The sequence below is a fragment of the Bubalus bubalis genome, chromosome 20, assembly GCF_019923935.1.
Source record: "Bubalus bubalis isolate 160015118507 breed Murrah chromosome 20, NDDB_SH_1, whole genome shotgun sequence".
Classification (NCBI taxonomy): domain Eukaryota; kingdom Metazoa; phylum Chordata; class Mammalia; order Artiodactyla; family Bovidae; genus Bubalus; species Bubalus bubalis.
This window is the reverse complement of record NC_059176.1, coordinates 64,812,117-64,839,930: the sequence shown is the minus strand read 5'-3', so window position 1 is coordinate 64,839,930 and position 27,814 is coordinate 64,812,117. Positions and strand designations below refer to the sequence as shown.

Sequence of the window (27,814 nt, the reverse complement as noted above, 5' to 3'; positions counted from 1 at the left end):
AATGGACAGCTGTTCTAAGCTGGCTTAAGGCCCGGCCACACAGAGAGTTCCAGAACTGAGCATTCACAAGATCAGGTGGTTGTCCTTCACTGAAAAGGGTAGGCGGAAACGTGAATGACGGCAGAAAGGAAGTGGTGGGGGGCGGGGGGCGGTCACTCCTCAAACCTCAAGACGGCTATTTGCTGAAGAACAGCTGGAAAAAAGCGACACAGAATAACAGCTCAAAAATGTAGGAGAGAATCCAGAGGTTCTGGTTACTTTCAAAAACCTTTGGACACGCGTTACCTAGGTTCACTTCTGGGGTTTTCTGGGCAAGAGGGCAGTGCTGGTGTTCATTATTCCACTGTTCTGGCCCTAGTGCGCAGATCTCCACTCGCTAGAGAACTGATTTCCGAGTCCATATCTACATTCACCCACCTCACTACAACCGACTCAGATTCATTCCTTTTTATGGCTGAGTAATATTCCATCGTGTATGTGTGTCACAAGCTCTTTATCCATTCATCTGCTGATGGACATCTAGGTTGCTTCCATGCCCTGGCTATTGTAAATAGTGCTGCAGTGAACTGTGGGGTGTATGTATCTTTTTGAATTGTGGTTTTCTCAGGGTATAGGCCCATTAGTGGGATTGTTGGGATGGGCTTCCCTCATGGCTCAGCTGGTAAAGAATCCACCTGCAATGTGGAAGACCTAGGTTCGATCCCTGGGTTGGGAAGATCCCCTAGAGAAGGTAAAGTAATTTGGCCTGGAGAATTCCATGGACTGTATGGTCCATAGGGTCACAAAGAGTTGGACACGACTTAGCGACCTTCACTTTTACTTTTCATGGTAGTTTTATTGCTAGATTTTTGAGGACTTTCCATAACACAAGGAGCCCAACCTGGTATTCTGTGTGACCTAGAGGGGTGGTGGAGGGAGGCTCAAGTGGGAGGGGATATATATATATATATATATATACACACACACACACACACTTATGACTGATTCACATTGTATGGCAAAAACCAAAACACTGTAAAGCAATTATCTTCCAACGAAAGAGATTTTTTAAATTATAAAAAAATAGACATTCAGCTTAAATGCCTAATGACTCAAATTGGATTTCCTTGACTTGCAAAGTAATTTTGTATGAAAGACTCTGCAACAAAATTGGTTTCCAGGCATGGGGAACATCATGCAGCCTCTGGCCTCAAGGCTGCTGAGTTTTCCACAATTAACCTCCTTGCGCCTGTGTCCCTGTGTGGCCACATGTATACCACAAACACAGCAACAGGTCAGGGAGGCATCACTGGCACGTGCCCATCCCTTGGGCTGGGAGAAAACAGGCTCCCTTCTCTGATTCAAGTGTAAGACAATTCTTGCTTTCATCTGTCTCATACTGAATGGAAAACAGGATGATTAACAGGTTCATTGAAGGACTCATTTAAAATAGGGCTTAGAAACTGGACTTCTCAGAACTTGGGGTGAAAGCGGGTGTCAAGGAGGACAGGGCCTTCGTTCCGGGGCTGCCTTCTCAGCCCTCCTGCTAGGGGTAGGTACTGGTGTGTCTCACTCCTATAGTGGTAGTTCATTCTCCACCATGGGGAAGGGCCCTGTCCCAGGCTGTCTGAATCACAGTCCTTGGGGTTAGAGCTGATGAGGCCTGGGCACTGTGGTCTTTAAAAGCTCATCAAAGAAGTCTAACTGTCAGCCAGGCCTGGAACCACTGGCCTAGAACCTCAGCTCAGCTATAAGAGAAAAAATACAAGGACATTTAAGAAATGATTCACTGTCCTTGGCAGGAGCTGGTTTAAAACAGTACATGATGACTCTTGTAAATATCCTGGGACTCAGACACTGGGCAGAGAAAGTCCTAGGCTTTCTGGAGAGGAGGAAGCAGGGGCCCTGAGCGCACCCTCCCTCCCACAGGGACTCTGCACGCCAATCATCCTTGACCTTGGCTCTCGAGCCAGCCGGCCTCTGCAGCTCCCACTTGGTGGTCCTGATGGTGGCCTCGCTGTGTACCACCTGGGGGGCCCTCCCCGTCTGTAAGATCTCCAGGAGGGTGGACTTGCCCTGACGCGGCGGACCCACGATGATCATCTTCATCTGCTTGCACTTCTCTGCTTTCCGCAGCTGAGCACGCAGGTAAGACAGCATTGCTTTGGGGCCTGTGCAAAACCACAGCGGGGCAAAGGAGATGCTGCTGCTGACACAGAGCAGGGAACACACTCACAGTTCTTGAGAAACAAAGTCCTGAATGAAGGAGCACCTTCTGTGTATTCTAATGGGATGAACTGAGAAGACTTTTGGGTCTATGGAGAGAAGGTGTGATACAATTCACCCCAAAGTGAAATCTAAAAGTCAGGGATCTAAAGACAGCATCCTAGTTCTGCAGAACTTGGCAGCATCTTCCCAAATGTGGGAGCTGGAAGGAGGCTCCACGGGTCCCCAGGAGTGTCTACTCCAGGTCCTTAGCAGCTAGACTTGAGCATCTTTCCCTGGGAGGGGGGCTTGTGATGCTGAGGAAGCCCTACCTTCTTTTCTGATCTCTGCAGGCACATTGACGATATTCAGGTCTTCAATGTCCAACTGCCAGAGGTTCCCCAGCTGCCCCAGCTCAGGAGGGAGCTCTCGGAGGCTAGGATTGCTGAGGGCATAAACACACCATGGGAGCACACATACACACCACAGGAGAACACACACACACACCACGGGAGAACACACACCGCGGGAGAACACACACACACACCACAGGAGAACACACACCGCGGGAGAACACACACACACACCACGGGAGAACACACACACACACCACGGGAGAACACACACCGTGGGAGAACGCACACACACACCGTGGGAGAACGCACACACACACCGTGGGAGAACGCACACACACACCGTGGGAGAACACACACACACACCACGGGAGAACACACACAGACACCGTGGGAGAATACACACACACACCGTGGAAGAACACACACACACCGCGGGAGAACACACACACACAGCAGCCTGTCAGCCTCCAGGGCCTGTGGGGCCCACTGACAATCTGTACCCCAAACCAAATATCTTGGGCCCTGATTTTAAGTGTTTCATTTAAATACTAATTCCAAAGACTTTCCAAGTGGCACCAGTGGTAAAGAACCTGCCTGCCAATGCAGGAGATGCAAGAAACGCAGGTTCAATCCCTGGGTTGGGAAGATCCCCTGGAGCAGGAAAAGGCAAGCCACTCCAGTATTCTCGCCTAGAAAATTCCATGGACAGAGGAACCTGGTGGGCAACAGTCCATGGGGCTGCAAAGAATCAGACTGTGCAACTGAACATGCATGGTTTTCCAAAGCCTTTTCCCCTGGGAAGCCAGTGGTACAATGGCAGCTCTGTCTTCTGCAAATCCCCCCACTTCCCCATTTCTTCAATTAATTACACTATCATAAAGATGATCACTACCTCTTCGAGTCAAGGCAATGTAGCCTGAATTATTTTGCACACCATCTGAATCCTTCAGCACTATTTGGCAGTAGGTACTCAGTGAATGAAAGGAGGGATGATTGAGCTGCTCTTCCCATTACAAATGAGTGAAACAGCAAGGAAGACATCCTTGCATAGCTACTCCTACCTCCCCCTCCTCTACCTCTTTGACTAAGTCTGGCTCTGAAAATCCAACTGCTGCTTCTTGGTATGTAGATAATGTCTCCCTGGCTCCCATGTCCTTGGATGGTTCACACAAGGACATTCTGCTTCCTGGGCTGAAGGGCCGGTGCAGCGGTGCTGGCTGTGTACTTACTTCCCCAAGTAGAGCTCTGATAAGCTCTTCAGTAGGCAAACTGAGGGTGGGACTGCATCCAGGTGGTTGTCGTTCAGACAGAGGACTTCCAAAGACTCACTTAGGAAGGCGGGAAATTCGAGTACACACGCTGCAAAGAAATGGCGAAGCAGACTGTACATTGGAAGAGAATTCTGGGCCATGACAGCATGGAGGCCAGGTGGGTGCATGCACTGGTACAACTTCTAGAGGGTATTTTGACAAATCTATCAGAATGAGGTGCTCATCTCACCGACCCAGGGATTCCAACTCTAGGAAATGGTCCTACGGACATCCTAGCATGTGTAGCAAAGATGTGAGAACAAGGACACTCAGTGGCACAGTTTGCAGTAACAAAGGTAGAAGACAGCTTGTATGTCCACCCACAAGGAGTTGGTTAAATGAATAATGGGATTCTATACAATTATTACAAAGCACAGGGTGGGTCTACATGTATAGGTATGAAGAGATACACAAGAGATACTGGTAAATCAAAAAAGCAAGGTGTGGAAGCAGGTATCTAGAAGCTTAAATTTGTGTACCATAAAAAGTGTACAGACATGTGAAAAAGCAGCCCCCCATGCACTTAGATATGTTATATGCATGTATGCATAATTATGCATGTTATATGATGCTATGTGCATGTGTATACAACACACATGCCTACATGCTTTTGTTACATGAAGTTATGTGCATGCACATGTTATATGCATGCACACATATACCACACATGCACATTAATATGTATGCATGTTACATGTTGTTATCAGCATGTGTATATACACTACAAATACACACATTACATATGTGTTACAGTGCATGTCAGACACAAATGCAATTGCTACCACAGACACGTGAAGTTCCGTAGTTCTCTCTGGAGAAGGAGATCACTGGTGTAACTTGAGCAGGACCCTATGGGGCTTTCCCAGAACAGCCCTCCCCAACCCCACGTCCTCTGCTCGCCTCTTGTCTGTAGAAAAACTGGGGCCTTCTAGGCTTTCCCAGCTCCAAAGAGTACTTTTCATCAGAGAAGTTGAGAAAGTACAGAAAGAAAGGAAAACAGCCAAGCAAGCCAAAATAATAATAATTCATCCATTAAACAGAGTCAAGGAGCTTTAGTTCCTCCTCAAGGGCTATAGAGAATATTCTGAGTCATGAATATTTTGAGCTGTTTTGCAGAGTCTGAGACCCCCAGCAGGTGGAAGCAGTTAACTGTGTGCCGTCCACAAGCACATAGACCCCAGACCGGTTGGAACCAGAAAGTGGATGCTGACTCCCGACGGCCTCACCACCAATCAGTCAGGTGAATGTCCATGAGCTGCTCCCACCACCACAACCCCCCTCCCTCGCCGTGTCTTTAGAAACCTTTCCCTGAGAGCCTTTGGGGAGTTCAAGCCCGTGAGCGCCAGCTGCCTGGACAGCTTGCTTGCCTAGACAGGCACCTGCAATAAACGCTGCACTTGCCTTCACCACGACCCAGCGTCGCTATGGTCTTTGCTGGACATGGGTGAGTGGACCCGAGTTCGGTTTGGTAACACTGGAAGACTGAATATTCACTCCACACCCTTGGGTGCAGTTCAGAAATTTTGTTTACCATATATTAATGCATTTATTACTTCTTCAATTGAAAAAAAGCCAGTTAACTGAAAAATAATAATGTGGACTTGGTTTTTATGCTTCCAAGGAACAAGTCAACTCTCTAGTACATTTAAGTGATTTCAGTAATTATGCTGGTTTTGAGGTTCCTATTAAAATTACATCAAATTTGCTGTTTCTACCGCACCAGAGTGTATGAGTTGAGAAAGAACGTGGGGAAAGCTTGGAAACTGATAGGAATCAGAGGGTCGGATTGCAACAGAATCTCTGAAGCGCCTTCTCCTCTCTCCTGAGGCAGGGAGAATGGGGGCAGGTGAGCACCCCCCCTGAGGGTCCCTTTCAGCTCAAATTCAAGATAAAACAACTGCCTCAAAGCCCTCTCAGCCAGGTCTCAGCCAGGTCTCTGCCAGACACACAAGATAGAGAAGCTGGAATTCTTTTGTGGGGTTGAAACGATGCCTCTGCCCTGGATCACAGCTCCTCCCTTAACTCTGGCTTTTCTCCCCACATGTAGACGCAGTCTCAATGGTAACAGGGTAACCTGGCATCAGAGAATGTTCTGAGAGAGACGATAACAGAATACTGATATTGGCGCCTGGATAATTTGCCCGGCTAATACCACATGAATGGGACTCAACACAGTGGCCCCTACAGAAATAAATGTGCAACAGACTCTTAAGGACAGCTTTGTTCTTAATCCTTGTTCTATAAGAAAAATGTTCAAAAAGTGTTGATTTTTTTTAAATGAACAAGAATGATCAACTTCACCCTGCCCTAATTTGCATGAAAAAAAAAAAAAAAAAAAACATCAAGAAAGACCCACTCTCTTCCCAGAGAACACGTTCTGAACACATGGCCTCTGTAGTTTCCATATTTAGTTTCACCTTGGTGTTTAAGAAGCCTCTTTAAGAAACAGACAGATGGAATAAGGGACTTGTCCTCTAAACAGAGACAACACCTGTCACAGACCTCTTGGCCCAGAATGGAAACTCTAAAAACCGGGCTGGGCAGAGAGCACAGCTCGAGGTATTTATGAACTGTAATTACTTATTCAAACGTTATTTATGACTCAGCTGGTCTGAATTTTACTGTAAAAATGGCCATCCAAATTATTTTTGGACAAGACCACTGTGCCAACGTGACTACTTGAATGTACATAAATCTACTTGGAGTTTTCTATCCATCTGCAAACAAGTAGAGATGATGCCTTACCACAGGTCAACAGCCCGAGAGAACAACCCTCCTAGGAAAAGCATCTCTCCCTTTCTCCCAGGCACGGGCCTCAACTCTCTAGATAAAATCGACAAAATCACAGGGCTCTTGTTGCGTGCGGACAGCACAGCGCCCCCACCCCTGCCAGGGAGCCTCCCAAGGGCTTGGGTCCTCCCCAGCTCCAGCCACGCCCCTACTGGCCACCGCAGGGCCACTTTTCAGGGCATGTTGCGTGTTTCTGCCCCGCTGGGCCCCGTGTGCCTCTGGTCTTGCACTCTGGTGGTTTCATGAAAAAGCGGCTGGTCCCCGGGGAGTGCTGGTCCACCTCCTAAGGCGCCGGCACGGTCTGCCTTTCTGGACTAGAGACACCCTCCTAGTCCACTCCAACCCCTGAGGCTTGGCCTGCCTCAGTGGGAGTGCAGCTGAGGTCCACCAGCAGCCCTTCTCCTGCCTGTCAGCCTGTTTGGGTTCCATGAGACAAAAAATGCTTGCTTTTCCTTCCTTCCAAGTGAAATCCTCAGGTCTGGACTCAATTTCCAAAGTCCTAAGGCTCTTTGTTTTGAAAAGGATCAGTTATGAAATTCCAAATTGCATTTCCCTAGTAGCGAGGTTCGAGGCCTTTCTGTTTCTTCCTGGGCCATCTGGACTTCCTTTCCTGTGAACTGTTTATATCCATTGCCCAGTTTCTGCCTATTGGGTTGACTTTTAAAAAAGTCAATTTGTAAGCCGTCTTTGTATATTAGGGACTTAAGCCAGTTTATGTTGCAACAATTTTTGTTGCAAATATTTCCTCTTGGTCTGTTTGCATTATGACTTTGCTTACGATGCCTTTTATTGAACAAAGTTTTCCCATGTTTTTACAATGCTAAAGATTTTGCTTTTTAAAAAATTACTCTTGGATTTCCATCTGCCTACACTCAAATTATATATTTATGCTCTTAAATGTTATTTTCTTTTTTCTTGTATGCTTCAAGCTGACATCTGCATGGAGATATTTGTAACTGATGTAAGGTGGGCACCTACCTAGTGCTGTGTTTTCCCTTCTTTCAGCTGGACAAGCAGTTATATCAGCACTGTTTATTAAAACAATAAAACATTCTTTTGCCCACTGAATTGAAATGCCACTTGTGTCGTACTAAATTCCTATTTTTGGACTCTTCTCTGTTTCACTATGATACATTCTTTTTTCAATCATATATAATCATCAAAAAAGGGCAACAGGTAGGTCGACTGTTTAGTTCACCTCCTGTAAATGTGTCTTGGCCTCTGTGGCATTTCTTATTCCCAGCTGACACCACCTACACTTAAAAAGCAGTTGTCAATATAGATCAATCAAGCTGAAGAAAGAAGTTATATTACGCCTAAAATAACCTAAATATTGGTTCCATTGGACAGTATCCACAGGGATATATCTGTGAGTGTTGATGGCTTTAGAACTCCTGACTTTCAGATTAAATAAGAGGGCTGGTGACTGAACGAGAGGGACAGTCCACACCTCTCGCTGTACCCTACAGAAATGAAGACCTAAAAGAACTATTTTCCTAGAAACGTTCTCTGCTGAACTGGCCTTGTCATGTGGCCAGTCCCAACCCTCTAGAAAAGGTTCTGTTTCTGACGAGTCTGGAGGAAGACCTTGAGCTCCTCTAGAGCCTCAATGTAGCCAGGACAGCCTGCAGGACCCAGGACCGCGGTGTTTCCACGGGCACCTCACAGGAAGCCACGGTGTGGAGGCAGGAGAGCACTGCCCCCAGGCCCAGGGCCGATGCTCACGGCGCTGGCCTGGCTCTCCCGCTCAGCAGCCCCTGCCCACATCAGTTACCCCTGTGCTCAGACTGAATCGGGTCCCCTCACATCCGTGAGTGGGGGCCCTGACCCCCAGCGCGATGGCATTAGGAGACGAAGTCTTTGGAAGGTGACCGAGTTTAGGTGAGCTCATGAGGGTGGCCCCACGATGGTGTTACTGTCCTTATAAGAAGAGACATCAGTGGGCTCTCTCTGCCGTAGGACAGAGCAAGAAGGCAGCTGTCTGCAGGCCAAAAAGACAGCCTTCACCAGAAACTCACTGTGCACCCTGACCTTGGACTTGCAGCCTCCAAAACCTAGAGAAAATCTATTTCTGTTGGTTAAGCCACTCAGTCAGTGGTGCTTTGCTATGGAAGCCTGAATTAAAGACACTCCGGAGGCTCAGTTTCCTCATTGGCAAGATGGAAAGTCACAACCCACATCATGCTGTGATGGTTACAGAGAGACTGACACATGCAAGGTATCTAAGGCAGTTCTCACACAGCAGGCCATCCATACGCGGGAGCTGCTAGACTTACTGGGCTGCAAACAGGAAAGGGGGTTTTGGGACCCAGATTGGTCATCTGTGTGACATGAGCCACGGGCACAGTCAGGAGCCCGAATCAAGCACAAGCGTCTCTGGCATTCCACCGGGCACGGCAGGCGAGAGCCCACCGGAGCCGTCTCCCTCCAGGGCCCCCCAGCCCTCTCACCTCCCGGCAGCAACACACACACCTGCCTCCGTCCCCGAACGCTGGCGGCCTCTGGTGGTGAAAAAGGAAATGCGCTTTGTTTTAAGGACGTCTTCGTTTCTGTAGGGGGAGAAACGTCCAGGTTTGAGGAAAGCATGGCAAAGACGTTTCTTCTCGGTCTGTGACTATGCAATGGCACGCAGAAAGAAGGGAGAAAATACCCCCAGAAGGGTGCTGGGGCCCCTGCAGCCGATGTGCAAGCGTGGACAGCCACTGTCTGCTAACTGCACCAGCTGTGCTCACAAGTCTTTTGGGGGAAAAAAAAAAAAAAAAACAACAAGCAGAGAAGATAACGTAATGCCAGCAGGACTGGCGGTTTCCACTCCTGAGCTTTTCCGTCTCAGGCAGGGCAAGCCTGGCAGGAAGGCCCGCTCCAGGGGCTGCAGCTTTTCTCTGCACTGGGGGAGCTCAGAGGGGTGAGTCCCACTGAGATGCCGCAGCGGTGGCCCTCAGCCAGTGAACTAAGGAAGCTAGTCTTCCTAAGGAGACCTTGGAGGGTACGTTTTATTCAGTCTACACATACTGGCTAGTGACTGGCAAAAACTTTTGAACAGAAGGACAACTGAGGCTGATACAGGGAGAGTCTCCAGGAGTCTTTAAAGATTGGCAATTGTAGGGTACTGTGCTGGGCTGAATGGTGTCCCGCCCATTCTCATGTTGAAGTCCTAACCCCCAGCATCTGAGAATGTGAGGTGTTTGGAGACACGGCCTTTAAGCAGGTTGTCCAGTTAAGATGAGGTCATGAACGTGGGCCTGGATCCAGTCTGCCTGGTGTCCTTACAAGAAGAGGCGATCAGGACACAGACGGCACGGGGGAGACCACACTGACACAGGGTCCGCTGTCTGTGTGCCGAGGAGAGGCCCCAGGAGACACCGGCCCTGCTGCCACCTCCCCTCAGGCTTCCAGCTTCCGGAACTGGGGGAGATCCATGCCTATCGTCTCAGCTGCCTGGTCAACAGACTTTGTCATGGCCGTTCAGCGAGCCCGCAGGGATGCCATCCCATGGGTCTGTGACTGGGCTCACACACATCTGAGAGCTCACCGGGGACAGAGACCCCTGCTTACTTGCCAAAGTGGTTTCTGGAGAGATCCAGGGTTTTGAGCTGTCTGCAGGTCCACTTCTCTTGAGGTGGGAGTGCCACCAGCTGGTTTCCCTGTAACTTCAAGAACATGAGGGCCTATGGCAGAGGGAGAGAGGGCAAAGGTGATGTCAGATACCACAGGGGTGGAGGAACAGAAGGGAAACCAAACGGCTATAACCAATTCACTCTCACAGGGATTCCAACAGTGAGGGGCCTCACAGAGTCTTCAGACTCCTGACATCATAGCAGAAAGGGCAAATGGGACAGTTAATAGATCCTTCCCTTCAGATCAAGGTGAGGCAATTATTCCAGAATGAAAGGAATGAACTGACCCTTCTTAAGAGTGACGATTACTTGTGGACCCATCCTGGGAAGAGCAGAAGAGTCTGAGGCCCTGGAGGTCACAGTGCCAGGGCAGGAAGCGTGGGCAGAGCATGATGGCTCCCTGGGCCGGCCCAGGTGACACCCTGGACAGGGGTCTTGTGGCAGCAACACCGAGGGTGATCCGCCCGGGTCATGGAACCTCTGCCGGCTTGACACGGACTCCTCCGGGGTGATGGAGAGTTCCCCACCCAGGCCTGGCTCTGCGCACCAAGCGGTGACTAGGACCCATGCTGCGCTTTCAGAGGCTCCCACTGGGCACCAAGCAGTGACTAGGACCCATGCTGCGCTTTCTTCAGAGGTTCCCACTGGGCACCAAGTGGTGAATGGGATCCATGCTGCGCTTTCAGAGGTTCCCACTGGGCACCAAGCGGTGACTAGGACCCATGCTGCGCTTTCAGAGGTTCCCACTGGGCACCAAGTGGTGACTAGGACCCATTCTCTGCTTTCAGAGGTTCCCACTGGGCACCAAGCAATGACTAGGACCCATGCTGCACTTTCAGAGGTTCCCACTGGGCACCAAGGGACGAATAGGACCCATGCTGCGCTTTCAGAGGTTCCCACTGGGCACCAAGTGGTGACTAGGACCCATGCTGTGCTTTCAGAGGTTCCCACCAGAGCAGGAAAAGCGGACAGGTCTGGTAACAGCCCTGCTGGGACACACACAGCCAGGGCTCTGGCACAGGGAGGGCATTTCCTGAGTTCATGCCCAGCAATTCCAGTTCTTCCGCTTCCGGGCAGGGAGCAGGGACACGACGGCAGTGCCGCCCGAGCCTCGTGCGCCAGCGGGCCTGCAGGCCCACCTGTGCGCTGGGAAGGAACAAAGCCACAGAAGGTCCAAGGGGCTGCTGGGCTGTGCTTACTGTCAACATTAAAGAAAATCCTAGAAATAAAAACCCATCAGTTTCTCCCAGAGCTGTTGTCATTTTGCGCATTTCCTCTCAATCTTTGCACACAACCATGCATGATCTTGACGGTTAAACTTTTCTTTCAACTTATTTTTTCTTTGTTTCAAAAGCTCTGAAGAAGTACATAGAACTGCAACGTGGAGTGGTTTTCTTACAAAAGCTGAAAATGAGAAATAAGGTGCTATTACTTGACTTACATCAAGTTGGAAAAGTCCCAGGGGAACTTCTTTCAGTGCGTTTTCTGAGAAGTCCACATCCTTCAGGTGGTTCTTCCAAAACACAGCCATTTTGTCTGGTAGAGACTCCAGGGCATTTTTGGATGCTTTGCAACATTTCTAGGAGTATGACAATAAAGAGAATTAATCAGCTTTTTAAAGGCAGAGGGTTCTATGAGAAAGACTTTCCAAATTTAATGTTAAAAATAAGACCATTACAAAAACCTCTGTAATAAATACAATTCAGCTAATTAAGAGGCTACAGACTATTCTTGGGCTTCCCTAGTGGCTCAGCAGTAAAGAACCCACTCCAATATTCTTGCCAGGAAGTCTTCATGGACAGAGGAGCCTGGTGGGCTACAGTCAATGGGGTTGAAAAGAGTCAGACTTGACTGAAGCGACTGAGCACACGCACGCAGACTCTCCTTGCCCTGTTTTCCTGTCCTTGCTCCAAGGAACGGGTGGGAAAGGTTTCCTGGGGAGACCAAGGTGGCTCGTGGTCTTTTCCCTTCCCCCAGGACACCTGGTCCATTGTCCTTGAAAATAATGGGACGATTCAGGACAGTGTTCTGAAGAGGAGCCTACACCCCACGCGCATATATATTTAACCTAGAAATATTAATGTAGGAATGGAGAATTTCCATATTTGCTGTTAAAAATAACAGCAAGAAAACACAAATATACTTTATGCTATCCCATCCATTTTAACAAGCAAACTTGCCAAGAAGCAAAACCACCATTTGAAGGGGAGTGCTATGTATGCAGACTACGTCTTCTTTCCTTCATTCTTATTTTATGGTTGTCCTAAGGAATGGCCTCGTGTTTTTGGACAGAACTCAACCCGGGCCATCCCATTTCCAGGCTGTAGCTGTAGAAAGTCTCGTAGGTGCTATGGTGCCAATCTCAAACCCAAAGCCGGAGGGGCTGGCTCTCAGGTGAGTTACCTGCCTGAGACCCTCAGCTGCTAGATGCTGAGTGACAGACACGCTCATCTATAACATGGGACCACTCTGCACACTGAAGGGAGGAGCACGGTACACCCTCAGCGCTGTGGGACTGACCGCTTCCTTCACGGTTTCTGGCAAGTTACTAACCAAAGGGCAAGCCCAGGCATCTGGAAACGCCTTCAGGTTATTTCTGGAGACGTTGAGACAACTGAGCGATTTGAAAGAATGGAGGAAAAGTGCAGGGAGCTCTGTCAGTTTGTTATCAGAAACATCGAGCTCCTGTAGCTTCCGTAAACCAATCCAGTTCGTGGCTAGGAGAAAATAAGAGAGGATGAATTGGTAAAAAAAAAAAAAATCCCAATCAAGAAGAAAATGTCAAAGTATATCAGGTTACTGATGACGAAACATACCACTCTCTTCTTCAAACAATTTTTCCAAATAGTTTTTTGAAGCCGTCAGTTTTTGAAGTTTTGAGAGATGCAGGAATCCTGGTGGGAGGTGGGACAACTTGTTGCTGGAAATGTCAATTTCAAGTAGCCTGTAGTTGGGAAAGAAGGAAGTCAAGGCATTGGAAGCAAGTCGTGGCTGCGTACTTCTCTGTAAACATGTGTCTTCTCCTGGCACAAGGATAAGGAAGCATGGAAACACCAACGTGACTTTTGTTAATTGTGCTGCTGTCATTGTGTCGAGTGTAGAAAGAAGACCAGAGCTCTCTGGTCAACCCGGGTCTCACACACCAGTAGGGATGTAACCTTTTTCACGTATGTGATAACAGAACAAGCTGGTGTCCTGAAGCTACTGGAAGTCCAGAGAGCAGTGCTTTGTAACCTTTTGGACTCTCGGGTCTGCCCCGGTTAAGGACCCCCAACTCCATGGCACTTGTTTAATTTTTTGTACAGGGCTTCTTTCCCATGAGCTACTGCTGACCCTATGCTCTTATCAACATTCTTCTCCTCACTTCACTTAGAGCCTTAGCTTTTGAAATTAGCTCACATCCCATTCAGAACGAGGGCTTACAGGCATGATCATCAGTACATCAGGGAAGGGAAGGTCCTTCCCCTCCCCGTGCAGCCTCAGCGGGGGGCTTGGGTGTCTTCCCAAGGCCTCCCAGAAAAAGAGACAGGAGCTGCCCACACTGTCAGACCATGGCCAGAGTCCTGTGCAGTTAACTGCTTCTTGGAGGCCCTGCTCTCTTTCCTTGGGAGGTAGGCCAAAAGCTGGGGTGTCTGGGCCCCATTGCTTCCACCAGCCCCCTTCCTCTGATGCCTGCCTGCAGGACCAAGACTGGGCATTGTGGGCCGGCAGGCCTGCATGGCTGCAAAGAGCAGTGGACACGTGGGCCAGACAAACCACCCTGTCAGAACTCTCTGTGTTCACGTGGACAGCAGGCCGGGACCTTGTGCCCAAGAGCTTGCTAAAGGCACGCACAACTTCCTTCTCTCATTTTAGCTGAAAATCTGTTTTCCAAAGCACCAGCTACAATCAGGGAGCACGCCTGCAGGAAGCAGATGCTGCAGGCAGAGGGTGTGGGGGCAGCCAGGCTCACACGGCGAGGGCCCCCCACCGGGGCCGCGGGGCAGGAGCCCACCTGGAACAGATGATTTCATCTGATGACTGCACGCTGGGCAGCTCCCCCAGGTGGTTGTCTGAGAGGTTCAGCTTCCGGAGGTTGATGAGGCCCCAGGGGATGACGGAGGGGAGGGACGCCAGGCAGTTGGCAGAAAGATCCAGCTCTGTGATCTGGCAGGAGATGTCGATGAGCCAGTCCAGATCCACCCAGGGCAGCTTGAGGTGGGACCACTTCACACGAAGAGCCTGGGTGTTGGAGAAACGGGCAAAGCACACGCCAGTGATAAACCCAGGGCTCACACAGACTTGGAATAAAGCAATGGTTTATCCAAGTGTGAATCTGTCTGCTCGTCTCAGCAGAGTCCTGTGAGATCGGGAGCACTGGGAGCACGCTGTCACTCAGGGGGCACCTGTATCCTTGAGGGAATCTCTGCAGACACAGCAACGAGCTCTCCAGACTCGAGAGGGAGCACGTGGGCTTCGAGTCACCTCTGAGAGGGCTGATCACAGCCAGGCAGGACACACAGCAGGAATGGCCCCTGCTCTGTGCAGAAGAGGCCACCCCAACTTGGAGGACCCTACCCAGCCTGCAGAAGAAGGCGGAGACCCAAACCTGGGTCTTCTCCCTTCAGGTCACTCTTCCCCGTGATTAGGGCAAGAAGCGCCTGCGTGTGCTCACACCGTGTGGGGTGCTTTGTGGATGCACCGCTTCCAGAGTGAGCGACAACACACAGGCAACGGCCAGACCACATGCGAAAAAGAAGACTTTGACCCACAACCTGCAGCTATCTGCAACCACAGCCTACCAGGACACTAATAACCCCTCATCTAAACTGGAAGGAGGGACAAAGCTAGGGAAGTGGTTACTTCTCAGTCGAGTCCCAGACGTTTGGGGCCAACTGTTACAGAAGTTACCCTGTAGCTTCCTGGACTGTTACTAGGCGTTGTAGTGAGTCAGGGTTGGGGCCTGGCATTTGGCATTTCCTGCAAGCTCCTAGGTGACGCCAGATCTGCTGGTCTAAGGAACACGCTCTGGGAAGGAAGAGACTGAACTTGACCTAGAGTTTGACTCATTCTATTTAAAGAAATAAAATACAAATTATATGATCCTTTCTTTCAGGTGAGAAGGGTTCTTAAGCCCTAGGCTAAGACAACTGCTATGACTAATTAGGGAAAGTCAAACATGCTCCCCCAACCAGTTATGAAGGATGCCCCCTTCTAGGTCACCACCTCCAGCTTGCCCACCCAACAACCTCCAGACAGGGCACACCCGACGGCTTGCCCTTGTCCGTAATAAAGCCTCTCCACTCCTCTGACAAAAGGCGAACGACGGTGTCTGATTCGCTACCAAAAGCGCTGAATAAATCTCCTTTGCTTTTCTCATTTGGTTGGGTCAGAAAGGCCAGCACCTTGCTGGCACATGGTGGTAAGTGGGATCTGGTGAAGTGTTCATGAGCAGGGCTTTGCTGTTCTTGATCATCCAAGAATGTGGGGCTCACTGAGGCTTCTGGGTAGAAAGGAAATCAGCTCTTTTGGCTAGTTTCTCTAAAGCAGCTGGAAATCCGTATCAGAAAATTGGAGAAACAAGAATTAGTGCTTCACTAAAGGGAAAATGTTGCAACTGGGAAAGATACCAATAACGTGAGGTAAGTTCGCTTTCAAAATTGGCAGCTATAGACTCCCTTATCTGGTCACAAGGTGGCGTGTGCACCTTGTCTTCGTCTCCTTGGCTAACTTGCCAGGACTGGAAAGGCTGGGTCTGCTGTGCCTTCTCAAAGCTCTGGGTTTTGAACCAAGGAGACGGGGGCTCTGTCTCTGTCTGCCTGTCTCTCTCCATTCACCTGGATGGAGACAGGCGGTGGTACACTGGATTTCAGGTCAACAGAATGGAGTTTTAGTCTCAGTTTTATTTTCGACAAGTCAAGCTTGAGCTGTAGGCCTGTTTTTATTATCATTATTGTTTCCCCCATAATTATTTATCTTGAAAAATTTCAAAACTGCAGAAAGGTTTAATCAGTTCAATGCATATCCAATCATATGCACTTCATCTAGATTCACCAACTGTTAATATGTTGCTACATTTCTTTTTCTTCTTTTTTCCCTCCACACAAACACACACTTTTCATTTTTTGCTGAGTCATCTGAAAGTAACCATGGCACTTCATTCACACCAACATTAGCTCGGAAGAAATGAAATCAGTACATTATCAAATCCATACTCCATGTTCAAATATTCCAGAAATTCCTTTTATAACTATTCTACATCTTGATCCAGGATCTTATCAAAAATCATACACCGCATTTAGTTGTCACGTCTCTTTACTTTTCTTGAATCTAGAAGAATCCTCATGCCTTTTGCTGTCCTTTTAAACTTTGACACTGTAAGTTTTCAAGTCATTCTAGTTGTTTTGTAGAATATCCCATAATCTGAATTTCGTTTCCTAATGTTTAGATTCAAGTTAAACATTTTTGGCAAAAATCTCAATTTTTATTCCTACTAACTGAACTCCACAAGAGGGCACCTGATGCCATGTTATTTCACTAATGGTGATGCCAAGTCTGATCCCTTGGTTAAGGGATCTGTCCTTTGTAATGCCACATTTTGTGTGTGTGTGTGTGTGTGAGCACGCTCAGTCATTTCTGACTCTTTGGGACCCCATGGACTGGAGCCCACCAGGCTCCTCTGTCCATTGAATTTCCAGGGCAAGAATACTGGAGGGGGTTGCCATTTCCTCTTCCAGGGGATCTTCCCAACCCAGGGATCAACCCTGAGTCTCTTGCTTGTGGGGTTGTGGGGTTAATAATTTGTTCTCAGTAGAAGGTAGAAGAAACCGGGGAATGGGCCAACTCCTAGAACTGAGGATTCAAGACTAAAGGAAAACTTCCTCCACTGGCAGGCAGACTCTTTACCTCTGCGCCACAAAGTCACACTGTACTCTTTGTGATTAGCGATCTGAGAGGGTGATATTCCGAGACTAGTGAATGCTTTCTGTTCCTACATCAGTTCATCCTGTGGTTTTAGCATCCATTGTTGATCCAAGGTGTCCAGATCGCAGTCTGACTCTCTCCACTCTGCACGGCCCTGTATGGCCATTCAGGTCACTTGAACTGATACGGCAGTCAAATGCAAAGTGAAAAGGAGACTGGGTTTGCTTTTAAAGAACAAACCTTAGGTGTCGATTGAAAGTTTTATAAATAAAACTTTGTAAGGGCCATCAAAAATAAATAAAACAACAGGCATAACTCAGGTTGTTATGGTGACATGAACCAATTATGACACAAATCAATCAGACATCCTTGGGGAACCAGCTGAGACTTTGTGTCCCGACAATGGCAGCCTTCCTCCTGCATCTCCTCTGTGTCAGCCTCTCTGATCCTGGAGCTGCAGCCTAGAACTGCATAAGGAGCAGGGACTCTGCCTCGGGGACTCGAGCCCTGTGTTTGCCTAACTCACCCCATGTGGGGCCTTGTGCAAGCTGAGTGGGGGTGAGCACTTTTTCAGGCACTGTCAGGCTCAACTCCCTTTTTAGGAAACCGCCTGTGGATTCCATGCTGCTCTAAGTCAGCCCAAGGGTCGTCTCCATCTCCTCTGCCCCAGGAGGCAGTGTGGCCTTCCAGAAGCTGGACTGCATGCATCTCCAGTGCTAGGCCTCATGTAACCACCTCTGAAGCTCAGCACTGTGCCTAGCGTGCAGCAGACACTCAAGGAATATTTGTGTGCTGAAAAGAGTCAAGCCACTGCGACCAACAATCCATCTACTACCACCTCTAGCCGTATCCACCACTCTAAACTATCAAGGTCTGCTCAAACCCCACAGCCTCCCGCACTGCAGTCTGTCTGCAGAGAACACCTCAACTCCTGCCCCGGACAGCCCCGCACCTCCACAATCTGCCCCAAACACTCCCAAAATTTCTGACCCACTCTTTCTCCCAAGACCTCTGCCCACCCTCTGGGTTCCTTTTGGCAGATGGCTTGTGGGGTTAATAATTTGTTCTCAGTAGAAGGTAGAAGAAACCAGGGAATGGGCCAACTCCTAGAACTGAGGATTCAAGACTAAAGGAAAACTTCCTACTAAAGCCCAGAAACTCAGTTCAGTTCAGTTGGTCAGTAGTGTCCAACTCTTTGCAATCCCATGGACTGCGGCACACCAGGCTTCCCTGTCCATCACCAACTCCTGGGGCTTACTCAAACTCATGTCCCTTGAGTTCGTGATGCCATCCAACAGTCTCATGCTCTGTCATCCCCTTCTCCTCCCGCCTTCGATCTTTCCCAGCATCAGGGTGTTTTCCAATGAGTCAGTTCTTTGCATCAAGTGGCCAAAGTATTGGAGTTTCAGCTTTAGCATCAGTCCTTCCAAAAAATATTCAGGTCTGATTTCCTTTAGGATGGACTGGTTGAATCTCTTTGCTGTCCACGGGACTCTCAAGAGTCTTCTCCAACACCACAGTTCAAAAGCATCAATTCTTTGGTGCTCAGCTTTCTTTATAGTCCAACTCTCACATCCATACACGACTACTGAAAAAACCATAGCTTTGACTAGACAGACCTTTGTCAACAAAGTAATGTGTCTGCTTCTTATTATGGTGTCTAGGTTGGTCATATCTTTTCTTCCAAGGAGTAAGCGTCTTCTAATTTCACGGCGCAATCACCATCTGCAGTGATTTTGGAGCCCCAAAAAAATAAAGTCTCTCACTGTTTCCATTATTTCCCCATCTATTTGCCATGAAGTGATGGGACCAGATGCCATGATCTTCATTTTTTGAATGTTGAGTTTTAAGCCAGCTTTTCACTCTCCTCTTTCACTTTCATCAAGAGGCTCTTTAGTCTTCACTTTCTGCCATAAGGGTGGTCTCATCTGCACATCTGAGGTTATTGATATTTCTCCCAGAAATCTTGATTACAGCTTGTGCTTCTTCCAGTCCAGCATTTCTCATGATGTACTCTGCATATAAGTTAAAGAAGCAGGGTGACAATATACAGCCTTGACGTACTCCTTTCCCGATTTGGAACCAGGCTGTTGTTCCATGTGCAGTTCTAACTGTTGCTAGTTGACCTTCATACAGATTTCTTGCGAGGCAGATAAGATGGTCTGGTATTCCCATTTCTTTAAGACTTTTTCACAGTTTGTTGTGATCCACACAGTCAAAGGCTTTGGCATAGTCAATAAAGCAGAAGTAGGTGTTTTTTCCGGAACTCTTGCTTTTTTGATGATCCAACAGATGTTGGCAATTTGATCTCTGGTTCCTCTGCCTTTTCTAAATCCAGCTTGAACATGTGGAAGTTCATGGTTCACATACTTTTGAAGCCTCGCTTGAGAATTTTAGGCATTACTTTGCTAGCATGTGAGTTGAATGCAGTTGTGTGGTAGTTTGAGCATTCTTTGGCATTGCCTTTTTTTGGGATTGGAATGAAAACTGACTTTTTCCAGTCCTGTGGCCACTGCTGAGTTTTCCAAATTTGCTGGCATACTGAGTGCAGCACTTTCACAGCATCATCTTTTAGAATTTGAAATAGCTCAACTGGAATTCTCTCACCTCTACTATCTTTGTTCATAATGATGCTTCCTAAGGCCCACTTGACTTTGCATTCCAGGCTGTCTGGCTCTAGATGAGTGGTCACACCATGATGATTATCTGGGTCATGAAGATCTTTTTTGTACAGTTCTTCTGTGTTTTCTTGGCACCAGAAACTACCTGTTCATAAATGAACCACAGGACTCAGAAAGTGAACCCAACACTAGAATTCATAGAAAGGTTGTGGGGCCAAGGGATCGTGGCCTTGCTGTCAGTAACCAACTGACTAACCTGCCAAAGGGCCACCAGGGTTCTCTGGAGCTGTTGGAAACACCAGGATGGTGGGCCTGGAGCCAAGAGAGTCTTGCACAAGTTTACAGGTGAGAGAGGTCGCTGTTGATCCTGGGTTTCACAGGGTTACTCAGGGACCCCAGATTCTGCAGGCGGTCTGGCTTCTGCCTTTGCACTGTCCTGCCACCACGACAAAGGGGACGGGGTGCTTCCTGGTCTGTTTTCTTTCTCCTGGAGTTCAGAGCCCTCATCCTTTGAGTCATCTAAAGCCTCCTGAACCTGCAAGTCCTTCAGCGAGGGTCTGCGTTATGGCCCCCAGTTAGGCAACAAGGATGCCATCCTGCCTCAGAGTCAGCACTTACTTGAGCGCTGCCAAGCGCAGGCCAGCCTGCCAGGCACTGTGGCTCTGGATGCTGCAGATGGAACCAAGGCCCAGGGAGTTTATGGCTCAAAGGAAGAGCTGTGTGTACTGACCATGCATCTAGACATCCTAACTCACCAGTTTCTTGGTTTTCATGGACTAAGAGCATATGATGTTAACCACAAAGCCAGGAACGAACACCCGCTGGGAAGCCTCTCTGCTTCTTTGGAGGCACTATTTATCAGAAGTAAATCATCAATAAGAAGTGAGTGGCTGTGTGTGGCACTCAGTAACCTGGACATAAGGAAGGGGAGGAAGCAGATCCTCCCAGTTCCTAAAATTGAGCTTTTTCTAGGTCTAATGCCCACCAGAGTTTCTGCAGGGTTGAAATCTGAAACTCAAGCTCAAACCCTGAGAGAAGCAGTAAAAAGCAGAAGTCTGAAAACATGATGACACGGACACACTTAGAATTCAGACATGCAAAAAAAAAAAAAAAAAAAAAAGAATTCAGACATGCTTGTGAAAAGACTTCTGGGCTGGATGGTGGTTGGAAAAACACGTAAGGTTTCTACCTGGTCTTGGATTAGTCTGAGAACTTTCACCTTCAAAAGTTACTTTCCTTTTGGTGCACAAACATTACAGGGTGTGCAAGTATTTCCAAAGCGGCAGTGAGGAAGAAGGAAGGAAAAAGGATGCATAGAAACCTAGCTGGGCAGCCCTCATTACTTATTTGTGTTTAGTGCAGACAGGACCACAATAAACCAGGTTCTGAGGGAGACAACCTAGCAAACGTATCATTAAATCCATGCACGCTGAACTGCAAAGTCAAAGACAGCTGGATGTAGAGATCCCAAAATTCAACAGCACCATGGTTAAGGCCACATCACCCTGGAAGAAGAAGGCAGACAAAGTGCTATGTTTGTTCTTAAGCATGAGCCCTTTCAATTCTGGACCAAAGAAAAGGAAATACTGATCTCCCAGAAGGCAATGAAGGTGACTTAAGAAACTTGTTTTCCAAGGCCGTGATGGTAACTATGACCAGTTTAAGGAAGACCAGGACACTAGGCTCAGTACAGAGAATGATGTTTGGGAGGACCTCTGCATAAGAAGGTCTTGTCCTGTGATGGAAGCTGTGGTCCAGGAAGGCAATTGCCTGCCTTGGTACACTGCTGCCTGAAGCTTCCATAGATAAATGTCACAGAGATTGAGTCCAAGACTGAGAGCATGCCTTCTTTCATGCTTTTATGTTGGCACAACCCTTATGGTTGAAGAATATAATGGTTTATGAAGGGCTGAAATTGATAGTGCTTTTAGGCTGGCTTTAACCTGAAGAGCTGAGGGGCTGGCAACTGGGCCCTGAGCAGACACAGAGAACTCTGCTCCACTGCCAGGAGGACGTGCCTCTGCAATCTTGAGCACAGCTCCAGCAGAGCAAGCTCCAATGCTGCCCCCTTCTTAGGTCTCCGTGGAATCCACAAAGCAGAATCTGCATCCCTTCTCCTCATATTCTCATCTCACTGTCCCTTGAGGGGACAGATGGGAACTCAATGACAGCAAGGCATGGCACAAAAAAGGCACTCAGTGCAATTAATCTTTTCAGTCAAGACACATGAGCTAAAATGGGACAGAAATGCATAGAATGTTCTAAAATGTATTCATGGACCCTTAGACTACATAGGGCTTCCCTAGTGGCTCAGATGGTAAAGAATCCACCTGCAATGCGGGAGACCTGGGTTCAATCCCTGGGTTGGGAAGATCCCCTGGAGCAGGAAATGGCAACCCACTCCAGTACCCTTGCCTGGAAAATCCAATGGACAGATGAGCCTGGTAGGCTACAGTCCATGGTGTCCCGAAGAGTTGGACATGACTGAGCAACTTCACTTTCTTTCTTTCTTTGGACTACATAGAACCTAAGATGTCCTTTTTGTGAGAAAGCACATTCCTGGGTGATGGTTCTTTGTTGAAATAGACAATAAGACAAGAACTACCTCCTGACTTCAAAAGAGTAGTCAGGGCACCAGACAGCTGAAGGAGTGCAAATCCAACAGGTGTAATCAGAAAGGAACAGACTCACAAAAAGGTCTGAAGAACAAGCCAAAAGAAACCTAAGAACGAAGGTGTCCAGAGCATCACTCAGCTGCAGAATCTAAAGACAAATCCTAGGCCTCCCGAGTGATGTCAGTGACTGCAGAAGGGGGTCTGTGCGTGGAGGCCAACAAGTTAGAGGTAAATTTCAAGCCTGCAAGTGTCTTCTGGAGCCCAGACTGTCAGAGGAGGCTCTGCGTGATGGGGAGTCAGCTGGATCAGCGTGCTGGAGACAGCAGCTCTGGCCCAGTCTCCCTGTGCAGGTGAGGGCCATGACAAGTGAGGACTGACTGTGCTCCCAGCCATGGCCTGGAGAACCCTCCGTGCAAGGCTCCCGAGTGCCTGCTCAAGTCCGCACACCTGGCAGGGACAGGCTCTCGGGGGAAAGGGGCGTTGAAAGTGGAAGGAGGAGCAGGAGCCTGGACTTGACTGGCTATCTGCCTGTGTGTGTGAGACCACCACGGAGGCAGACTAGGCCAAGGGCAGTGGAGTAACAGCCACAGGATGGTGTCATGGGAGGAGCTGTATCCTGGCAAAAGATATGCTTCTTTTCAGGTACCTGCAAATAAGCTTATTTGAGTTTGTTTGGAAACAGGGTCTTTATGGAGGTAATCAAGTTAAAATGAGGTCACTAGGGTGGGCCCTAGTGTGACTGGTGTCCTTATGGAAAGGGGAGGTGAGACATAGAGGTGGACACATGCAGAGAAAAGAAGAAAAGTCAGGGTTGGGGGATGGCATGAAACTGGAGTGATGGGTCTACATGCCAAGGAACACCAAGGACTGCCAGTAGCCACTGGATGCTAGGAAGTGGCAGGGAAGGGTCTTCCACTGGAGCTGTGACAAGGAGCACAGGTCCTGTCAACACCCTGAGTCAGATGTGCAGCCTACAGAACTTGCGACAATACATTCCTGTTATTCTAAGCCAACTCGCGTTTGTTGCTTTGTTACAGTGGCACTGATACAGAAGGTAACAAGTTAAGTGATGACGGGAGAAGTCAAGACCTGAGAATCCAGAACATTTCATCAACAGAAGCCCACAGATTAAGAAAGGAAATGAAATAAGCAGAGATTCTTAAAAGCCACAGGGATGCCTCTTGAGATAAGCAGATTAGAAACACAATAAAAATGTAGCGAAAGGACAGTGAAACCAGTTATTAATTTAGGGAAAAACCTAGGAGGACTCTATGATGAAAAAGGAGAAATTTGAAAATGACCTTAGGATAACAAAGGGGGTAAGGGAAGGAGAGAAGAGAAAGGGGAGGATAGCCTAAACTCAGAAGAAAGATTAATTAAATGACTCAGTTATTAAATTAAATGACTTAGTGAGAGAAAAAAAATGAAATCAGTTCTGACAAAAGCCTTCCTGCTAAAAATATTGTAAATATCAGAATTAGTGGTGGTTAGCTGCCAATAAAATTTCAGACAAAGGAAAAAAAAAAGGGAAACATAACCAAGCAAGCCAGATCAATGCAAAATGTAAGCACAAAAATAACTTATAAACAATCCTGCAGTGGCATTTTAAACAGTCAACACGGAACAGTCTGTTGCCTAGTAGGGCACACTCAAACCTGAACCCTGTAGGAGAACCTTCTGGAAGTTGAGCTGTGATGGCATGATAATACCTTCCTGGTAACTCTTGGCAAGGCATACACAGAACTTTTTCACATGACCCTCATAGTAACCCTGTAAGCGCAGGTACAATTTGCATATTAACAGCCTCAGTGAGGAAATTGTTTGAAGGTAAGAGAACTAGGATCACAGTTCACATCAGGAGCCTAATGTTCTCTTCCCACTGACTGTGTTCAGTCACAAGGCCATGAAATAGCTGACACGATTTCAAAGGCATTAGGAGAGATAATCAAGGTGCCTCAATGATGGTAAAGCCCCAAAATACATCATGCTAAATCTCTGGGTTCCAATCCAGGACAAATTCATGAAAAACAAACTCATGAAAATTTTAGAAAAATATTAGCAGAATATGATAGGTCTCATATGCAAAAAAATGAATAGAGAATTATAAAATTACACATAAGAATGGGAGTAGGGGCCAGGAGACCAAACTCTTTTCTCAAATCAGTATGAACTTGCACATAAATTGTTAGCATTCTGAGTAAGAAACAAAAGGAAAAGGAAAAAAGGGAAAAGGCAAGCCTCCTGCATATCTTATTGCTGGACAAAGGCAAAGTAAAGGTAGAAATCAATGATGAAATCAGAATTGAAAGGTATCCAATTATTTGGACACTAAAAATGTCCTTTCAAATAATGCTTGGAGCAAAAACAGCTCCCCTGGTGGTTCAGATGGTAAAGAATCTGCCTGCAAAGCAGGAGACCCAGGTTCCATTCCTGGATGGGGAAGACCCCCTGGAGAAGGGAATGGCAACCCATTCCAGTATTCTTGCCTGGAGAATTCATGGACAGAGGAGCCTGGTGGGCTACAGTCCATGGGATTGCAAAGAGCTGGACACGACTGAACAACTAACACCACCACAGGAGAGAAAAACCAATTCACAAGAGTAGAATATATTTTTAGAGCAACAAAAGCATCACAAGTAATGGGGACAAAAACTCTGATAACGGTTATCAAAAGGAAAAAGTAAAGCGTCACAAACTAGCCCTGCCCTGCTTAGAATGGAAAGCTAAAAGAAAGTGGGGAAATGAAATTAGAGTAAAAATAGAAAAACCAAAATGAAATAAAAACAAAGAAGTTGCAAATAAAACCAATTTTAGAATAATTTGAAAATAATAAAGTTGATAATCAATGACTAAATTAAAAATAAAAGTACCTTAATAATCTAAGAATAAAAATGACAATCTATCAACCACTGGAAAATAATGTTTAAGTTATGGGAGATGTCCTCAGCCAGAGCTAAAAAAACAAATAATGATGTTGAAATGCAAGATGTGCTTCTAAAATAAAAAGTTCTCAAAGAGATACAGTGAGAGTAAAAACAAAATAATGTATATGAGACAAACAAGGAAAATAACTAAAGGATCACTCTCCAAAGGCTCCTAATTCAATATAGCTCTTTTTCAATCCAGTCTTTCAAAGAACTAATTGTCTCTGTGTTACATACATGGTTCCTTAACAGAAGACTCACTTCATTTTATGAGTAAAATCAATTATTCTTCAAGAGCCATTAAAATTCTAAGTCAACTACATGTAAACCTATGGATGTAAAAACTGGAACAAAATTTTCTCTAATGGAAATCAACAACTGAACTCAAAGGTTTCAGTTCTCCAACCAAGCAGGATCTATACCAAGAAAAAAGCACAGTGGTAACTTCTGGAAAACCATCAAGCACATTTTGTTAAAGAAAAGTGGTCCTCTTTGAATCATCTAAATGCCAAAACATATTAAAATTTATTATTTTTTCTTCACTAAAATTCTTAAAATAGGTAAACAAGGTCTGCTTTTAAATCAACGTTGTGCTTTTCTCCCTGTAGTATTTTGGTCATTCCTTTTAAAAACAGGAAATTTACCAAAAAATCTTCCTTCCAACTTAAGAATTTTGCCAATAGCAATTTGAGAGAAAGAAAAAAGAAGGAAATAAAAATACTATTCTGCAATTACTACCCTATTCAAGTTACTGTTTGAGAGAACTCTGTTTCCTCAATTTTTAAATAAAGACAATTTCTACCTCATAGATTTGTATAGATGATTAAAGTAGAATGTTTTGCAAAGTACTTTGTTAGCCATGAAGTCCTTTGTAAACAGAAGGTTGCTACATGTGTAAAAATTGATCCATCTGTCTATTTACCTGTCCATCCATGCATCCGCCCAGGGAGCCCACCGATCCATCCACCCACCCACCTATGTTCCATCCATCCATCCATCTAAGCAACCATCTACTCACCCTGTTCCAGGCCCTACACTGAGAGGCAAATACAGGGTGAGCAAATTCTTGCTTTGGATAAACTTCCAGTTAAATGGGGGAATTGACATTAAACAAGAATATCACCCAAACAGACAACCCCAAACTTTAAGTGCTATGAATAAGAGGGAAGGGAGCTCTAGGAGAAGGAAGAGGGATGTGACCCGACCTGTGGGCTAGGGGAGCCCTTCCCGGGCCTGGGGCTGAGGTGTGGCAAGCTGGCGGGGTGGCGCAGTGCGGAGCACGAGCAGGGCACTGTCCCTGCTGGGCAGTGTCTGCCTTTGGGTAAAGCACACCCGCTGCAGTTCCCCTGCTGCTGGGTAGTGGGGGTTTTCTCCTACTTTCTTATAAATAGCCATGCTTTGAGCAGTGCCGTTGTGGCAATTACTTTTTTTTTTCCTTTTGAGTTATGTCCTAGAGGTATCTTTCAGAAAGGAAATACCAAATTCAGAGCTGTTCTCTGCGAGAAAAGCACTTTATAGCTTTTGTCACATGATGCCAATTACTTTCCCCACATATGGAACCAATTCATATCGCCAGCAGCAAGGCTTTGGTGTCCCTTTCTCTTTGACGCTGCCAAGTGTCTTACTCAGCATTTATATTTATTTTTGTGAGTTTAACAGGTATGTGACAGCATTTTCAAGTTATATTAATTTTTATTTCTGTAGTTTCCAATAAAGTTGTATGTGTTTCCATGCCACGATTTACTGTCTGTGTTTTCTCTTATGTAAATTAACCATTCATTTCTCTGAACTTCTTACCCAAGGCCATTTGTAAGCAATATGACCATGGCTCTGGCTTGGGCACTGAAGAGTACTAAGCATCTAATAGATGATCTATAAACACTGACTGAATTAAACTCAATTATCAATTGACATATACTTGTATCAATTCTTTTGGATTTCAGTTTCTGTCAGTTTTTTCTCAAGTATCTTCTAATGTTTTTCTTTTTAATATTTCTTTAAAAGTTATATTTTACTATACTAGTATACTATAGTAAAAATATATCTTACTATATTACTACATTTTACTATAATTGATTTTAATATATATCATTTATCTTATTTGTGACTATACATCTTGACATACCTTTAAAGTTTTGAAATGTAATCATTTTCTTTTATAACTGGAATAAATGTGCTTTTAAAATATATTCTAATGAGTTTCCAATGCTTAACTTTTACCTGTCTGGAATTAATTTGCATAATTATGAATATACTTGTCTATGGCCACCTGATGAGAAGAGACAACTCATTGGAAAAGACCATGATGCTGAAAAAGATTGAGAGCAGAAGGAGAAGGGGGCAACAGAGGGTGAGATGGGTGGATAGCATCACTGACTCAATGGACATGAGTTTGAGCAAGCTCTGGGAAACAGTGAAGAACAGGGAAGCCTGGTGGGCTGCAGTCCATGGGGTTGCAAAGAGTTGGACATGACTTAGGGACTGAACAACAATG

General features: G+C 46.7%; 1 protein-coding gene and 1 long non-coding RNA gene across 6 annotated transcripts in view; one reads left to right on the top strand and one right to left on the bottom strand.

Annotated features, from left to right (window-relative positions):
* LRRK1 (leucine rich repeat kinase 1) overlaps positions 1-27,814 on the bottom strand; it is a 134,714-nt gene that overhangs the window by 34,431 nt on the left and 72,469 nt on the right. For all 4 annotated transcript variants that reach the window (XM_025271629.3, XM_025271631.3, XM_044933271.2 and 1 more), the window contains 9 exons: positions 14,252-14,478; positions 13,074-13,201; positions 12,811-12,974; positions 11,699-11,836; positions 10,196-10,308; positions 9,113-9,189; positions 3,770-3,899; positions 2,517-2,629; positions 1,936-2,150 (listed from right to left, as the gene is read on the bottom strand). In XM_025271629.3, coding sequence (XP_025127414.2) covers positions 1,936-2,150; positions 2,517-2,629; positions 3,770-3,899; positions 9,113-9,189; positions 10,196-10,308; positions 11,699-11,836; positions 12,811-12,974; positions 13,074-13,201; positions 14,252-14,478 — 1,305 coding nt within the window. The remainder of the gene's footprint in view (positions 1-1,935; positions 2,151-2,516; positions 2,630-3,769; positions 3,900-9,112; positions 9,190-10,195; positions 10,309-11,698; positions 11,837-12,810; positions 12,975-13,073; positions 13,202-14,251; positions 14,479-27,814) is intronic.
* Positions 1,988-6,042, top strand: LOC102392388. 2 transcript variants are annotated; one of them, XR_328648.4, is made up of 3 exons: positions 1,988-2,127; positions 4,967-5,090; positions 5,898-6,042. It is a non-coding gene; the product is annotated as an uncharacterized LOC102392388 (long non-coding RNA). The 2 variants fall into 2 exon arrangements; XR_006547114.2 differs by lacking the exon at positions 1,988-2,127 and adding an exon at positions 3,834-3,968.